The sequence below is a fragment of the Melanerpes formicivorus genome, unplaced genomic scaffold (genome assembly GCF_026170545.1).
Source record: "Melanerpes formicivorus ecotype bairdi unplaced genomic scaffold, bMelFor1.0.p_v2 SCAF_6, whole genome shotgun sequence".
NCBI lineage: Eukaryota > Metazoa > Chordata > Aves > Piciformes > Picidae > Melanerpes > Melanerpes formicivorus.
In genome coordinates this window covers 26,620,976-26,636,635 of record NW_027142358.1, presented here as the reverse complement: position 1 = coordinate 26,636,635, position 15,660 = coordinate 26,620,976, and the positions used below count along the sequence as shown (strand labels likewise).

The 15,660-nt window shown below is 43.4% G+C and overlaps 1 protein-coding gene across 2 annotated transcripts in view; it reads left to right on the top strand.

Moving 5' to 3' along the window:
• The window catches only part of CUNH10orf90 (chromosome unknown C10orf90 homolog), an 83,430-nt gene that overhangs the window by 58,610 nt on the left and 9,160 nt on the right, over positions 1 to 15,660 (top strand). Inside the window, exons 4-6 of one of the 2 annotated variants that reach the window (XM_068140205.1) lie at positions 1,174 to 1,464; positions 4,462 to 4,658; positions 6,169 to 6,370. In XM_068140205.1, the coding sequence (XP_067996306.1) occupies positions 1,174 to 1,464; positions 4,462 to 4,658; positions 6,169 to 6,370 (690 nt within the window). Of the gene's footprint in view, positions 1 to 1,173; positions 1,470 to 4,461; positions 4,659 to 6,168; positions 6,371 to 15,660 lie in introns of those variants that run through there. The other variant, XM_068140206.1, reaches the window with a different exon arrangement.

Below are 15,660 nucleotides of genomic sequence, written 5' to 3'. Positions count from 1 at the left end.
GTAACATCCTTCTCACCACAACAATTTCAGGAGAAAGCATGTCTTGTACACAGCGTATTCTCTGTGATTATTTCTATCAGTAACACAGTGTTTCAGTGCAACTGCTTGGCAGACATGGAATCACAGAGTTGTTTTGGTTGGAAGAGAACTTTGAGTTAATTGGAATCCACTTGTTAATTCAGCACTGACAAGTCCACCACTGAACTATGTCCCTTAGTAGCACATATACAGAGCTTTTAAATCCTTTTAGAGATGGGGACTCTACCACTGCCTGGGGCAGTCTGGTCCAGGGATGACAACCTTCTCAGGGAGGAAAATTTCCTAAATATCCAATCTAAACCTCCTCTGGTGAAACTTGAGGCCATTTTCTCTTGTCCTGTCACTTGTTACTAAGGAGAAGAGACCGCCCCCCACCTGGCTGCAATCTTTCTGGGGGTTGTAGAGAATGACAAGGTCTCCTCTCGGCCCACTCTTCTCCAGTCTAAGCAACCCGAGTTCCCTTAGCTGCTTATTGCAAGACTTACGCTCTAGACCCTTCACCAGCTTTATTGCACTTCTCTGGACACACTCAGTGTTCTCCTGTAGCATGGGGCCTAAATCTGAGCCCGATATTTGAGGTGCAGCCTCACCAGGGCTGAATACAGGAGGACAATCACTTCTCTACTTACGCTTGTCACACTCTTCCTGGCCAGGATGCTGTTTGCCATCTTGACCACCTAGGCACATCCTGGCTGTTCTTCAGCCAGCTGTTGACCAACATCCCAAGGTCCTTTCCCACCCTCTTTTTGACAAAGTTGTACTGTTGCATGGTGGTGGTGTGAGCCAAGTGCAGCCTCCAACACTTGGCCTTGTTGAACCTCATCCCATCAGCCTTAGCCCATCAATCCATCCCGTCCATGTCCCTCTGTAGAGTTTTCCTACCTTTGAGTAGATCAGTGCTCCCACCAATTTGGTGTCATTTGAAAACTTACTGAGGGTGCCTCAATCCCCTCATCCAGAGCATTGATATTCAAGAGAACTGACCACAGTACTGAGCCATGATAAAATATTTATTGCTTGCAACTTAAAATGTACAACTGGAAGCAGATTTGCAAAATGGTGAGGAGGACAGGGCTCAGAAGAAAAATGTTCCCATGTTATGGAATTTTGACTTGTTTCTTCTGGTTTTCCCAGGAACACAAATGCTGTCAGGAAGTGAGAAGCAACCACGCACCATGGGCAGGAGCAGCACAACAAACTCTGCCTCTCTTCCAGATACAGCATCCAGAAAGTCAGTCACTGCTGCTACTGATGGCTCATTGAAAAACAGAGATCCCTCAAAAGGCACTTCCAAATTCAAAGAGATCCAAGCACAGGGCATCCTGCAACCAGCAACGTTTGTCTCCAGTAGTATGTGCAATATAAAAGCTTCATCAAGAATCCTCTCAGAAGAAAATGTTCACAAGCAAAACCAGCTCCTAAAAAGTAAGGTACAAATCCTGCTGTGGTTGTCAGGAATATGGTTTCAATAATAAGATGAGATCAGTCTTAAAAGTGAAATAATGGAAAGTTAGTCCATTTGTGTCCAGCTTTAAGTGCTGAGTATGAGTCATCTGGTGAGAGATTAATCAGCTAATCTAAATGTATACATTGCTATGGTTAATAGCAAACAAGATTAAAATGAAAAAGATAGGCTTACTTTGTAAGTAGATTCAAGAAAATATTGAAAAAACATTAAATTGTAGTGTCGAGCAGTCCCAGTCCAACCAATAAACACCAGAAGTGTGGTTAGTTTTACAACCAGGTTCTGATAGCTTCCTTTCATTTCACGGAATCACAGTGTGATAGGGGTTGGAAGGGACCTCTGGAGATCATTGAGACCAACTCCCCTACCCAGGCAGGTTTACCTAGGGAAGGTCATACAAGAACACATCCAGGTGGGTTTTGAATATTTCCACCACCTCTCTGGGCTGTCTGTTCCAGTGCTGCATCATCCTTACATTAAAGAAGTTCTTCATCTTACTTAGGTAGAACTTGGTATGTGCATGTTTGTCCTGCCACCAGCCACCACAGGAAAAAAAAAAGCCTGGTCCCATGCTCCTGTCCCCCCCCCCCCCCCCCCCTTTAAGTATTTATAAGTATTTATGACAGAACCTCTCAATCTTCTTTTTTCCAGACTAAAAAGACCCAATTCTCTCAGTCTTTCCTCATAAGAGAGGTTTTCTAGTCCCCTCATTTTTTGACACAACAGCCTGAAGTATGTGATGGACAAGCATAGAATGAGGTGCCCTGTTTGGAGAGATTATCCTGAAGAAAATAAGAGGTTTAACAGTTAACTTATCAACAAGCTGTCAGTGTATAAACCACAATTTCTTGCAGTTCAGCAGTGTTTGGGATGTCTTGTTTCCAGCATTTGTTCATAAAGATGAAATGGAGATGACACGAGTTATTTGTACAGGGGACAACTGAGATATGCTCTAGTGTTAATTTACCTTTAGTGTCATTAGGTTTGTGAGGCATTTGCTCCAATGATACTTTAAAAATACTGTACTAGATTTTTTTAACAGGCAGAACTTTTTCAGGGTTGACAATAAAGCTCCTGAAAAAAACACCAGTTGAGGAGGGGGAGAAGCCTTCCTTCTGCTTGCAGTGCCTGAAGTTAAATCATGCCTTTTCACTAACGGGAAGTGACTTTGTTTTACAGAAGTGAAGCATCTGCAGAGATCTGCCAAAGATAAAGTTAATTGACACCTCTGTAGAGGTGGCTTGTCAAGGAGCTGAATTTCATGTTCACAGGTTTCAAGGTGTTTTCTTTTCCCCAAAATGTTAACATGAACAGTATTAGAGGGAGGAAATACCATTCAGGCTTTTGTAAGGCAAATGTACCCAGCACAGACCATTTTAATACCTCCCTTTTTTTTTCAGTACAATATAATATGTACAATATGTCATAAAGAGGAAAATATTTTAAGTTTATTGTAACCAAAAATTGAAATAAAACAGTAATGGGCTTTATTCCCAGATATTTAGTTCTAGAAATCAAATTATTTGGCAAGGAAGGAGTGCTCCAGTGTGACTTTTCCAAGTAGTTCAGATGGAGCTCTTCCGAAGTTCCTTTGTTATTTTGGATTAGTTCTGTCCTTTAAATGAGAATCTTGTCAACTCTGATTTTGAGCACATAGCCTCTTTTGGTTGTGATTCGTGCAGGGAGTATCAGTTATAGACTATTAAAACGTAATTGTAAGTTTAGAAAAAAAGTCTTTTTGCTCACAATAGAAGACTCTGAGATTCAACAGCTTGCATAATAATATGCCTCTCACATGTAATTTATCTCTTCCTGCAAGAAGGACATTGAGGTGCTGGAGTATGTCCAATGAAGAGCAACCAAGCTGGTAAAGAGTCTAGAGTGCAAGCTTTACAAGGTGTGGCTGAGGGAACTGGGGCTGTTCAGCCTGGAGAAAAGGCTCAGGGGAGACCTTCTCACTCTCTAAAACTACCAGAATGCAAAATTGAGTGAGGTGGGATTGGTGTCCTTTTCCAATTAACCAGCAAATAGTACAAGAGAAAGCTTCCTCAAGTTGTGCCAGGGGAAGTTTGGGTTGGACGTTTAGGAACAATTTCTTCCCCAAAAGGGCTGTCAAGCTATGGAGCTTTGGAACAGGCTGCTCAGGGCAGTGGTAGAGTCCCCATCCCTGGAAGGATTTCAAAGCCCTGTAGATATGGTGCTGAGGGACATGGTATAGTGGTGGACTTGGATATGCTGGCTTAACGATTGGACTCAGTGATCTTAGAAGTCTCTTCCATCCACAACAATGCTGTGAGTTTGATTCTAGCCTCTTGTGTTTTGCTTTTTTTGTGGAGACTATTTTTGATTTTTTTGGTGGTGCTTTTTTGGGGGGAGGCGGGGTGGGCTGGGGGGGTTGCATGTGCGGTTTTGTTTTTGTTGGGTTTTTCTCCCCGTGGAGACATTCTACTGGCTAGTGAACAGAGAGAAATGATAGAAAACAAGCTGTGTTATCAGCAAAGGAAAAAACAAGTCTAGTGTTTGTGAAAGCCTCAGTATGGTCAGGAGAAATGATATGGGATTAAGGTCTGTAACAGCGTGCTGTTTCCCACAATACATGCAGTAAATGGAAATGAACTCTAACTGCGAGTCACAGGGTGACATCCTTTGCTTTCCATGATGTAACTGTGCCACAGAAGCGTCTGGGTTTTGGGAAGTGATTCCCAGCCAACGGAGCCAAGCATCTGAGCAGTTAAATTGCGCTTTGGTGTGACGTCTGGCTTAATGTGAAAGACATTCTGGGTGTCACAGGGCAGCGAGTAGCACCTATGGTTAGATTTGATCTATTTTGCTTAATGAGGCCTATTAATAATATCTTGGCTTTCTTATTTTGGAAATTGCCCTCTATGCCTAATGAGGTGGAGAACCCCATAAAAAATTAACCACGCACTCTTAATGAACTTTTAAATCTCTCGAAGGTGATTATGAATTCCGTGCTTCAAGTGACAAAACAAAGGAGTGTGAGGTGGAGGAGGACAAGTGGGACGGAGCCCGCAGGGCAGCGCTATCTACAGCTTATCTGCTGGATGTTCCTAATGACAAAAATGACCCACGCCCTCGGCCGCAAACCAGAAACCTGCTGGAGAAAACTCCGCCAGCCCCATGGACTCTGCGGGTAAAAATCAATGTGTTGTAGAAATCAATCCCCATATTAAACTTTTATTTTTAAATGATTTTATTTTTCTCTCTCTCCCTTTACTACTTTCTTTTCCCTTCTCTCTCTATCTCTCTCTCTCTTCCCCCCTCCCTTTTTTTTTTTTTTTAATGCATTGTATTTGCTTAATGGGGCTGATAAGAAAGATGAGGACAGTCGGTTTAGCAGGGCCTGTTGTGACATGACAAGATCAATTTAAATTGAGAGAGATATGTAGAAGGAAGAATTTTTTTACACAGGGTGGTGAGACACTGACCCAGCCTGCCCAGAGAGGTGGTTGAAGCCCCCTCCCAAGAACCATTCTAGGTCAGGTTGAACAGAGCTTTGAGCAACCTGTTCTAGTTGCCGATAGAATAAAGTAGAATTAACCAGGTTGGAAAAGACTTGAGATTGAGTCCAAGCTATCATCCAACACCATCTAATCAACTAAACCATGTTCCTGTGCAGTGCAGGGTGGCCAGGCTAGATGACCTTTATAGGTTCCTTCCAACCCAAGCCATTCTAGGAAGTGACTGGGGACAGAAGTTCACATTTCCTTGATTTTCTTCCATTCCAGTGAAGTTTTAGAATCATAAAACATTCCATTTGGAACAGGCCTTAATGATCAAGTCCAGTCCTTACATTTTGGTAGCTTGCATCAGTTACTGAGACTTACTTGGCCATCTGGTTGTAAAAGCTCCCCTTTCTAAGCTTCCCCCCCCGACATTCTCACAGAGGAACTTGGTAAAAGTTTGAGGATTTACAAGTTTCCTAAATACCTTTTTGAAATTACAGCTTGAAAATGCCAGTTTCCCCCAATGTACACAATATCCAGTACCAGGAGTGGCAGCTGTAGGTGAGGACATGACCTCACGTTGATACCAAGGTCCAGCAGCCAACACACTTTCCTGCCTTCTGCCCTGGCACGTGTTGTAGGCCAGTCTCTGCTCCTCTCTTCCGTCCTGAGACGTTCCTAAATGTTGAAGCAGCCTTTGACTGGCAAGCGTTTTCTTTCTGGATCATCCATGACTAGAGTTGCTTGACAATCTAAATAAACAGGAAAGTTTGTGGACTGTCAGTGACAAGCTGCTTCAGCGATGGGGTGTGAGAAGAAAATAGGCAAAACATCAAGAACTTGAATTTGGATAGCTTATAAAAATACGCAATTCGAGCTCCTTTGGATAGGTTTTCTGCAAGTTGCTGGGTTGTTGTGGGGGGTTTGGTTTTGTAGTTTTTGGTTGTTTTTGTTTTTTATTTTTTAGAAATTCTCCTTTGTCTGACCTAGAAATTTCACACCAGGGCAAAAGGAAGTAAAGACAGCAATAAAAGCAGCTTGTTAACTTCCACATAGCGAAGCAATCATTTTCACTGATAAGCTCTTGTTGAACCCCATTAGATGCATATCCCGTGGTTGTTTGGAGTTTGTGTGTGTTTGGGGTTTTTTTTTCCTTTTAATGCTTTTAAAACAAAGTGATTTCTCTGTTTCATTTAGGAAGCACTAGAAATCTATAACCCTCAGTTCATCTCTCGTTCACAAGAGAGGCTGAAGAGGCTTGAACATATGGTCCAGCTGAGGAAAGCCCAGCAGAGCAATGCTCCTGCAAGCAACCAAGGAGGGCTTCTTGCTCGCAAGCTTTCCTCCACATCTTTTTCAAGCAAAAAGAAGCAGTACACCATTCCTCACCCACTCAGTGGTAAGTGGAACTGTGACCAGCAGTGGGTCTGTAGCTAAGGCAGTGGAAGGAGTCTTCCTTGCAGACTTCTTGTCATTGTCGTGAGCAGTTGTGTTCTTCAGTATGATGCAAGTTGCTGCTAGGTTTAGAGGTGATAGTAATAGAATAATAAAGTTGTAGACTGGTTTGGGTTTGAAGGGGCCCTTTAAAAGTCATCTAGTCCAACTTCCTGCAGTCAGCAGAGACATCTGCAGCTAGCCTGACCTGGAATTGTACCAGGGATGGAATGTCTACCACCTGTCTGGGCAACCTAGGCCAGCATTGCAGCATACTTTGCTTAGAATAGAATAGAATAAACCAGGTTGGAAGAGACCTTCAAGATCATTGCGTCCAACCTATCATCCAACACCACCTAATCAATTGCTAGTCTAAATCCTCTTTTAGTTTAAAACCATCACCCCTTGTCTTGTCACAACACACCCTCCTGTAGTATTCTCATCTGCCTCATAAGCCCCTTTTAAGTACTGAAACATCTCAATAAGGTCCTCCTGAAGCTTTGCCTTCTCCAGACTGAACAACCCTAACTCTCTGTCTGTCCTCATAGGAGAGGTGTTCCATCCCTCTGTTAAATAAATGATATTTCATACCTGTCTTGGCTCACGGAAAGACCAGTTTGGGGAGAAAAGTAAGAGGCAGAGAGACAAATGGGATGTGGGAGTAGGAATCCCAGTCTGGTTTTCTCAGCAACTTCAGGTATGGGCTCATGAATCCCTCAGCAGCTGAGCTAGCTGTGAAAGAACACTTGTCTGCCCAGCAGCTCTGTGCAAGGCTGCTAAATCAATGCATATAAACTCTGTGATTTCCTAATTCAAGTTCATTAGGTTGGTTTATTACTCTAGTGGTAAACAGATTCAGTATCTGGTGAGTAAAACGATTCTCTCTCAGAAGCTCCCTACACTCCCTCCCAGTAACACCTCTGCAAATATTGTCTTTAGACTCAAGATGTTAAACAAATTGCTTTTCATTATTCTTTTCTTCCCCCCCCCCCCCTTTTTTTTTAATTGCTATCTGGATGATACTTAATCAGTTGACTGAAAAAAGGATTCATTGTATTGACTAGCATCCCTCTTTCCATTTTGGGTTTTAATTAGGGGCATTTTGAAGCACCGTTATTCTGCTGAAAAGTAAATCAATTGAAAACTTTAAGCAACTCAGTGGGTCACCTGGAAGAAGCAGGAAGGTGAATCTTTGATGCCCTCAACACTAGGCAACATAAATATTTTTTGATCCCCATGGAATGTGGTTGGGTGTGGAAAAACTGGGTGCAGTTGTGTCTCAGGGTTTTTGGAATACTTTTCATTGGAGGCTACAGATGTGCGCATCTGTGCTGTTTGTTGTGGTAGGACAGAATCTATCTTACTTGAGCTACATAATGGGGTTTTATAGTAAGACCTGAGTAAGCACAAGTAAACAAAGCACAAAGCATGAATTATAGTTTAAAAGTCGATGAAATTCATTCCTCACTTCAGTTTCCCAAGTTTATGGAGTTGGGTTCAGATCTTTCAGGGCTGTGCTGCTTTTTGATTCAAGAGGTCTGTGCCAGCACCAGCAACCTTCCCTGCAGGCACTGACACAGGCCAGGAGTTAAAGTGGGTAAATATCATAGAATCACAGAATTGTTTTGGTTGGAAAAGACATTTAAGATCACTGAGTCCATATCCATTATCTAACTCTACCTAGTCTGCTGCTGAACCATGTCCTTCAGCATCACATTTCTGCATCCCGGGATTCAACCACCTCCCTGAGCAGCTTGTTCCAGTGTTTGAGAACCCAGTCAGGGAAGAGGTTTCTTCTAATATCCAACCTGAAACTCCATTGGTACATCCTGAGACCATTTAATGTCATTCTATCACTCGTTACCTTGGAAAGAGACCAGACCCACTTTGATCATACCTCCTGTCAGGTAGCTGTAGGGAGTGAGGTCTCTTCTCATCCTCATTTTTGCCAGACTGAGCAACCTGAGTTCTGTGAGCTTCAATTCTTAAGACTTGTTCTCCAAACCTTTCACCAGCTTTGCTGCCCTTCTCTGGACACACTCCAGCACCTCAATGTCCTTCTTGTAGTGAGGGCCTCAAAATTAAATCCAGTACTCAAGGTGTGGCCTTACCAGTGCTGGGTATGGGTGCACAATCACATTTCTGTCTCTGCTGGTCACAGTGCTCTTTATCTCCCCCTTTCTTTAATCATCTTTGAAAAAACCCCAAACCTATCTGCAAATACTTTGTGAAACAAAACTGAGAGGTTAAACCCAGTTCTCATTAAATTATAATTAAAGATTAATTTTTATGCTTGCTTAATGAGTAATAAAAGCATAATATGGAAATATTCATTAATTTTTCAAGTACAATACTATTTCCCTCTTTTAATGGCTGAGTATTAAAGATGAATTTGACTAAAGAGAATCTTTAGTTGCCATATCTCATCTGCTTTCCTGCAGCACATGTAATTTTCTGTTTGTGAAATCTCCGTATTTTTATAATGACAGAAGCATCCCATGTCTGCTATTTAGCATAACTTTAATTAATAATGGACCTCCTAGATGCCTGATAAAGCACAGCCATCTAGGCTGCAGTTCAGGCAGTTGTACAGGAGTGTACTGAGCATATTTCATTTGCTCTGAGTCCTGACAATTGGTGGTTTAGGACTTCTCCTGGTGTATGCTGCTGTGCAGAAGGATTAGTACCATTAATGAGTCCCAGAGCAGAGGATCTTGGTTTCCTACAGATGGTTTCCTAGCTGTAACTCTTCTTGCAGAAGAGACAAGGCTATCCCCCTGGTGCACACCAATGGCACTGGGTACATGTCTTCCTGCTGTCTCTGCTGATGACATCCCTGTCCTACCATGGGTGCAAGCTTCTCATTCCTTGTGTCAGCTTCCAAAGCTGAAAGGAAGAGATCTTTTGTTGTCATTATTACTCTCTATTATCTGAGAAAGCCATTTTAGCTGGTAATATGTGCACTTAAAGCAACAAAGAACTGCATCCCATGTTTTGGAAAATGAAAGGAAAATGCAGCTATAGTCCAGGTAGGGATGCAAGCAAATTTTCATTTACTGAGATAGGAAGTCAACATCAAAGTTCCAGTGCTGTGATTTTTGTCATTTCACAGTTTCAGGGCAGAAGGGCTGGAAAGTTGCCAGCAGAAAAGGAGTTAGGGATGCTTGTTGACAGCTGTCTGAACATGAGGCAGTGGTGTGCTCAGGTGGCCCAGAAGGCCAAAGGCATCCTGTCTTGGGTCAGGAATAGCATGGCCAACAGGAGAAGGGGAGTAACAAGTAACACTGCCCCCCGTACTCAGTGCTGGTGAGGCTGCACTTCAAATTCTGGATTTGCTTTAGGCCTCTTCACTACAAGAAAGACTTTGACATGCTGGAGCATGTCCAGAGAAGGGCAATAAAGCTAGTGAAGGATCAAGAAAACCAGTCTAGTAAGGAGCAGCTGAGGGAACTGGGGTTGTTTCGTCTGTACAAAAGGAGGCTGAGGGGAGATCTCATTGTGTTCTACAACTCCCCGAAAGGAGGTTGGAGTGAGGTGGGTGTTGGTCTCTTCTCCCAAGTAGCAAGGGATCAGACAAGAGGAAATGGCCTTGAGTTGTGCCAGGGGATGTTTAGGCTAGATATTAGAAAATATCCCTTTATGAAAAGTGTGTCTGGGCCTTGGAACAGGCTGCCCAGGGAGGTGGTGGCGTTACTGTCCCTGGAAGCATTCAGGAAATGTGTGGACATGGCACTTGGGGACATGGTTTAGTGGCCATGGCAATTTTAGGTTGATAGTTGGTTTCTGTGATCTTGGAGGTCTTTTTGAACTGAAATAATTCGATGGTTCTATTAAACCAGTCCAAGGGAGGCTGTGGGCACAAGCAGCAGTGTCACTGCCTGTTCTGTCACTGTGTAGCTCTTCCATGCTTCTGTATTTATTTTGATTTAGCAGGAGATGCTTTTGAACTTTTTTTAATGTTTTTTAATTATGATCCCCTCTGTGGTTGTACCAGCTTAAAGGGCTAATTCAGCTCATCTGTGTTGTGAGTGGAGAGAGGGAGGGTGGGAAATGGTGAGGGAGAAGAGCAGCATCACCTCCCTTAGCTGCAGCCTCTCAATTTTATGGGTGTAATGAGACCATACTCTACCTGAAGAGAGCTCCCAGACTGCTTATGCACCACACCCATCCACAGATGACACCAAAAGCTGCTGAGCTGAGGAAATACGGCAGGGTTCTTCCCTGATTACATATTTCAGTGCCAGCTTTTCAAGTGGTAGAGAAACTGGGGTTTATGTAGGGTTACAATGTGCCCAGGAAAAGAAAAATATCCTGAGGTGTGTCTGTTGATCCAAACTCAAAGTCCTCTGGCTCTACCTGGTTGTGAATCAGTTGTGGTCCAAGAGCAGTTGACTGTGACACGAAAGCCGGGGACATGGTCTGGTGACTGGATATCAGCGTTATGTTATCACAGCACTTTTTTCCAGGATGTGCTCCAGCTGCCTGGGGTGGACAGACCTGCCCTACATCACCATGTACATTCCTGTGGTCTTCTGGAAGCCTGCGTCTGTTGCAGTCACTTACAAAGGCCAAGACAGATACTAGAGTTCAGCCGTTATTAGAAGTCAAAGCAACTAGACACCAAACACTTGTGCACAATGCAGGGCTGCTGCTTTGCCACTTCCCCACAGCCATTGCTATTTTATTTGATACTGGTACTACTGGCTTTCCTGCTAGTCTTAAAAAATCTCTGCCAGGCTTCTTGGTCTCAGGAATCTGACTGCTCTTTCATAGCAACACACATTGAAACAACATTTGAAATGAAGAACCTGGAAGGGTAAAATGATGACTTGGAAACTTGCTTAAGTATACAATCTTGTATTGATGGCACCTCTAGGCTTTAGGATGTGACCTTGTGGTTGCTTTTTCAGTCAGATGGTTTCCTCCTTTCTTGTTGTTTCTTTCTCCTGATGTCTTTGAGATTTGTGGAGGTAGAGGTCTTTATGACTCTGAGGTTCATAAGGCTCACAGCCAACATAGCCTCATACATTTTCCAGTGGTCTTTTTTGTAAGAGCAGGTTGGCTGATGAGTTTAATTTCCACTGACCCCAACCCAGTGACCCCCAAGGATGGATTATAAGCACATTTGTGGTTGGGCAGGAGTAGAGTGTCTCTGTGCAACCCTTGAGGAGCGTACAGAGCGGGTCATTGCGGCATACTTGCCGCAAGCACTGCCAATAACATCAGTTATCCAATTAGTTTTCCACTCCTAGAGGACATTCCCTGCTTCAGCTCCCCATGTGCATCTCTGTGTCTGCATAGGAAGGTGTGACAGGAGGAGGACAAGTGGGACAACCTGCTTTTATAGAGGGCATAAATGGGGGTTAACTGCAGCCCAAGATGTTGACAAGTTTCCTGCTGTGTTATCTCTCTGAAACAAGCTTGTTCCAGGGGCTTCAGTCTGCACTTGCAGCTTTTATTTCAGTAAAACAATTTTCATCAAGAAAAAAAGAGCAAAAGCCTTGAGAGATTTTTCTCCACCTGAGATTGTTCTATCGGACTAAAGTGTCTTTATTGATAAGCCTGGAGAAGAGAAGGATCCAGGGAGATTGTCTTGTACCTTTTCAGTACTTAGAGGCCTATAGAAAGATGGGGGCAGATTTCTTAGCAGGGTATGTAATGACAGGACAAAGGGTGGTGGTTTTCAACTCAAAGAGGTATTTTAAACTAGAGATAAGGAAGGGATTTTTCACATGGTGGTGAAGCACTGTCACAGGATGCCCCAAGAGGTGGAAAATGTCTCATTCCTGGAAACATATCAGGTCAGGTTATTTGGGGCTCTGAGCAACCAGATCTAGTTGCAGATGTCCCTGCCGACTGCAGTGGGACTGGACCAAGATGATCTTTAAAGGTCCCTTCCAACCCAAGTCACTCTATGCTAATATCGAGTTGTTAGCTAGTAGAGCTTTCCAATGTTTTGACAGTATCGTTACAACTTCAGCTTCTTGTTGGAGAAAAATCTTAATTGCTCTTCTATATCACTTCTATGTTAATACCAATGTCTTTGCAGTTTCTGTTTACCTCTTCATCCTCAAAAACCCTCAAGGTTTTTTTACCAACTCACAGACAGGATTTTACAAAACGCTGGAAGTAATGAAAACGTTTACCCTGCAGAAGATTTTAGCATCACAAGAACACTTTGAAGGCAGAGGACCTGCAGCCCTCATGCCAGCCTTTGTTCTGTGTCGTGTGGGCTGCTCCACTTTGAGAGCACTAATTAGTCCAAGATAGACTACTCTGCTGTTGACTATGTCGAACAAATTAGAGATCCCACTGTGACGAACTGAATAGAAACAATGTTCAAATAACTGGGTTTAAATCTTGAAAACCATAATGTAATTACTCCAGTGACAGGACTACCAGCTGTTTATAGGCCTTTAAATCTGCATAATGAACAGCCTTGCGATCTTGGTGTACACAAGCACTTTCAGGGCTTTCAAAAGATTTCTAAGGCACATATGGTTTTTTCATACCTTCCATTTTTTTCCCTTTTGAGGGGGTGATGGTTGATGGGAAAAGGCGATGGAGGTTGAACGTTACCATTCCGCCCCTACCCTGGTGCCTGCTGTGCTTCCCTGGACGTGAATCCAAATCCTGTATCTTTAGTAGTATTTCAGAAACTAGTTCATACCTCCTCAGTTGTGCTTCTAAACCTTCCCAAAGAGCTTTCCTGAAACTGCAAAAGCCTGGAGGGTGAGGGTGTGTGTGTGTTTGTTTCTGTTTTCAAGGGGTTTGTTTCTCAAATCTATGTGCCAGGGAGGTTTTTGTTTGAACTGTAGAAAGAGAAGATAGAAATCAGAGAATTTGCAGTAGGTGTGCAGCCATCAAATCCTATAGCCATTAATGTGCATCCATGTGGTCTTCCCATCAGCTGTCAATGGCATTTGATGTTTGCAGCCACCAGCCTGTCTCGATTTGTGTGTGGCTTGAGTTGTGCCATTTTGTATGTTCCTTTTTCCTGTCAAAACCCAGAGCAAGCAGTAGTGCCACTGCTCCTGCTGGCACATGGCCTCTTGCTTAAGGCTGACAGCTCTGAATAAAGACTAAGATGCAGGCAGGTAATTGAATTAGGAAGGGGAATGACCTATCTTTATGATATTGTTAGTCGTCACACTGATCAGAGCAGTGCCTGAGTCAGATAAGCATTGCAGCACCTGCTGGTTGCTGGCAGTGTGTGACACAACCCCTCAGGAGCTTGGTGCTTGGACAGGGGAGAAAGTGATGCAGTGAATGGGGTGACCAGCATGTCCCTTCCATGCCCTCATCCTTGCAGAGAGAGAGGAGGTAGGCAGCCTCTGCACAAGGAAGGCGGCACTAAATTGGCAAATCCTCAGATATGAATTGTTTTCCGTGTGAATGACGACAGTGTTGAAACACTGTGCCTTATAATGGGTGACTCAAGAAGCTCAGTCAGTGTGCTTGGGGGGGTACTTTCATTGGAGTCTTGAGCTAAGACAAATAGAAAATTTAATTTTGATGAAGGATGTTCTAATCCAGGAGTAAAAGGTCTGATTTCGTCAATGATTAGAAACTGGAAAACTTAGTATTAAAAAGCTCGTGCAGGTTTTATTAAAGAATAATTTAATCTCCTGATGAATTTACTGAGATCTGTCATACTTTGTTAATTATTTTTTTTTCTAAATAAATATCATGCTTTTCATGATTTAATCAAAAATTATTTAGGCCATGTGAGATGCTAATTAACCTTTTTTTTTTGGATGAGATCCAGAAATATCCAAGTATCATTTGAAGAAAGGAGATTGAGATGTCCTGCATCATGCTTTAACTTAGTCTGAACCTGTTTTCATAAACATGTAAACTTAGCAGCTTATTTTAGAGGTACTTGTGATTAAGATTGAATCACAGAATCATTTTGGTTGGAAGAAATCTTCAAGATCATCAAGTCTGACTGGTATCCCAACACTGCCAGGTCACCTCTAGACCATGTCTCTCAGCACTGTATCTACAGAGATACCTCCAGAGAAGGGCAACAAAGTTGGTGAGGGGTTTGGAACACAAGCCCTATGAGGAAAGACTGAGGCAGCTAGGATTGCTTAGCCTGGAGAAGAGGAGACTCAGGGGTGACCTTATTGCCCTCTACAACTACCTGAAGGGAGGTTGTAGACAGGCAGATGTTGGTCTCTTCTCCCAGGCAGCTAGTACCAGAACAAGAGGACACAGTCTCAGGCTGCACCAGGGGAGGTGTAGGTTGGATGCTAGGAAGTTCTATACAGAGAGAGTGATTGCCCATTGGAATGGGCTGCCCAGGGAGGTGGTGGAGTTGCCATCATTGGAGGTGTTCAGGAGGAGACTTGATGGGGTGCTTGGTGCCATGGATTAGTTGTTTAGGTGGGTTGGATTGGTTGGTGGGTTGGACATGATGATCTTGAAGGTCTCTTCCAACCTGGTTTATTCTGTTCTATTCTACATGCATTAAATCCTTTTAGGGATTGTGACTCCACCACTTCCTTGGGGTGGTGAAATAGTGAAATGTTCAGGAGGATCAGAAATCTCAGTAGCCACAGTGTAGAACAGATCTGAACAACTTGAACATCCATGAAGCACCTTTCTGTGGATACTCTTGGGAGAAGGACTACTTTTGAGCTTCAGCATTTTTCTCAGATGAGAATAAAGCCAGCCCAGGCAATTTTACCATCAAACCTTTCACCAAATTAAGTTTTTAATGAATAATACCAGAACCTTGTCTGTTGACTGCAGATAGAGTAATTTATTGCGTGAAGTCATAGTTTCATAGTTTCATTCAGGGTTGGAAGGGACCACAAGGATCATCTAGTTCCAACCCCCCTGCCATGGGCAGGGACACCCCACACTAGATCAGGCTGGACAGAGCCTCATCCAGCCTGCTCTTAAACACCCCCAGGGACAGGGCCTCGACCACCTCCCTGGACAACACATTCCAGGGCTTCACCACTCTCATGGTGAAGAGCCTCCTCCTCACATCTAGCCTGAATCTCCCCACCTCCAGCTTCATTCCATTCCCCCTAGTTCTATCACTACCTGAGATCCCGAGAAATCCTTCCCCAGCCTTCCTGTAGGCCCCCTTCAGATACTGGAAGGCCACAATTAGGTCACCTCAGAGCCTTCATTGGCATACAATGTGCAAATTGTTTGGGCAGCACCCTTGGGTGTAGGCAGGAGCTTATACTCTCTGGATAAACTTCCAGTGGGCTGCTATGGGCAAGCTAAGCCATCTTG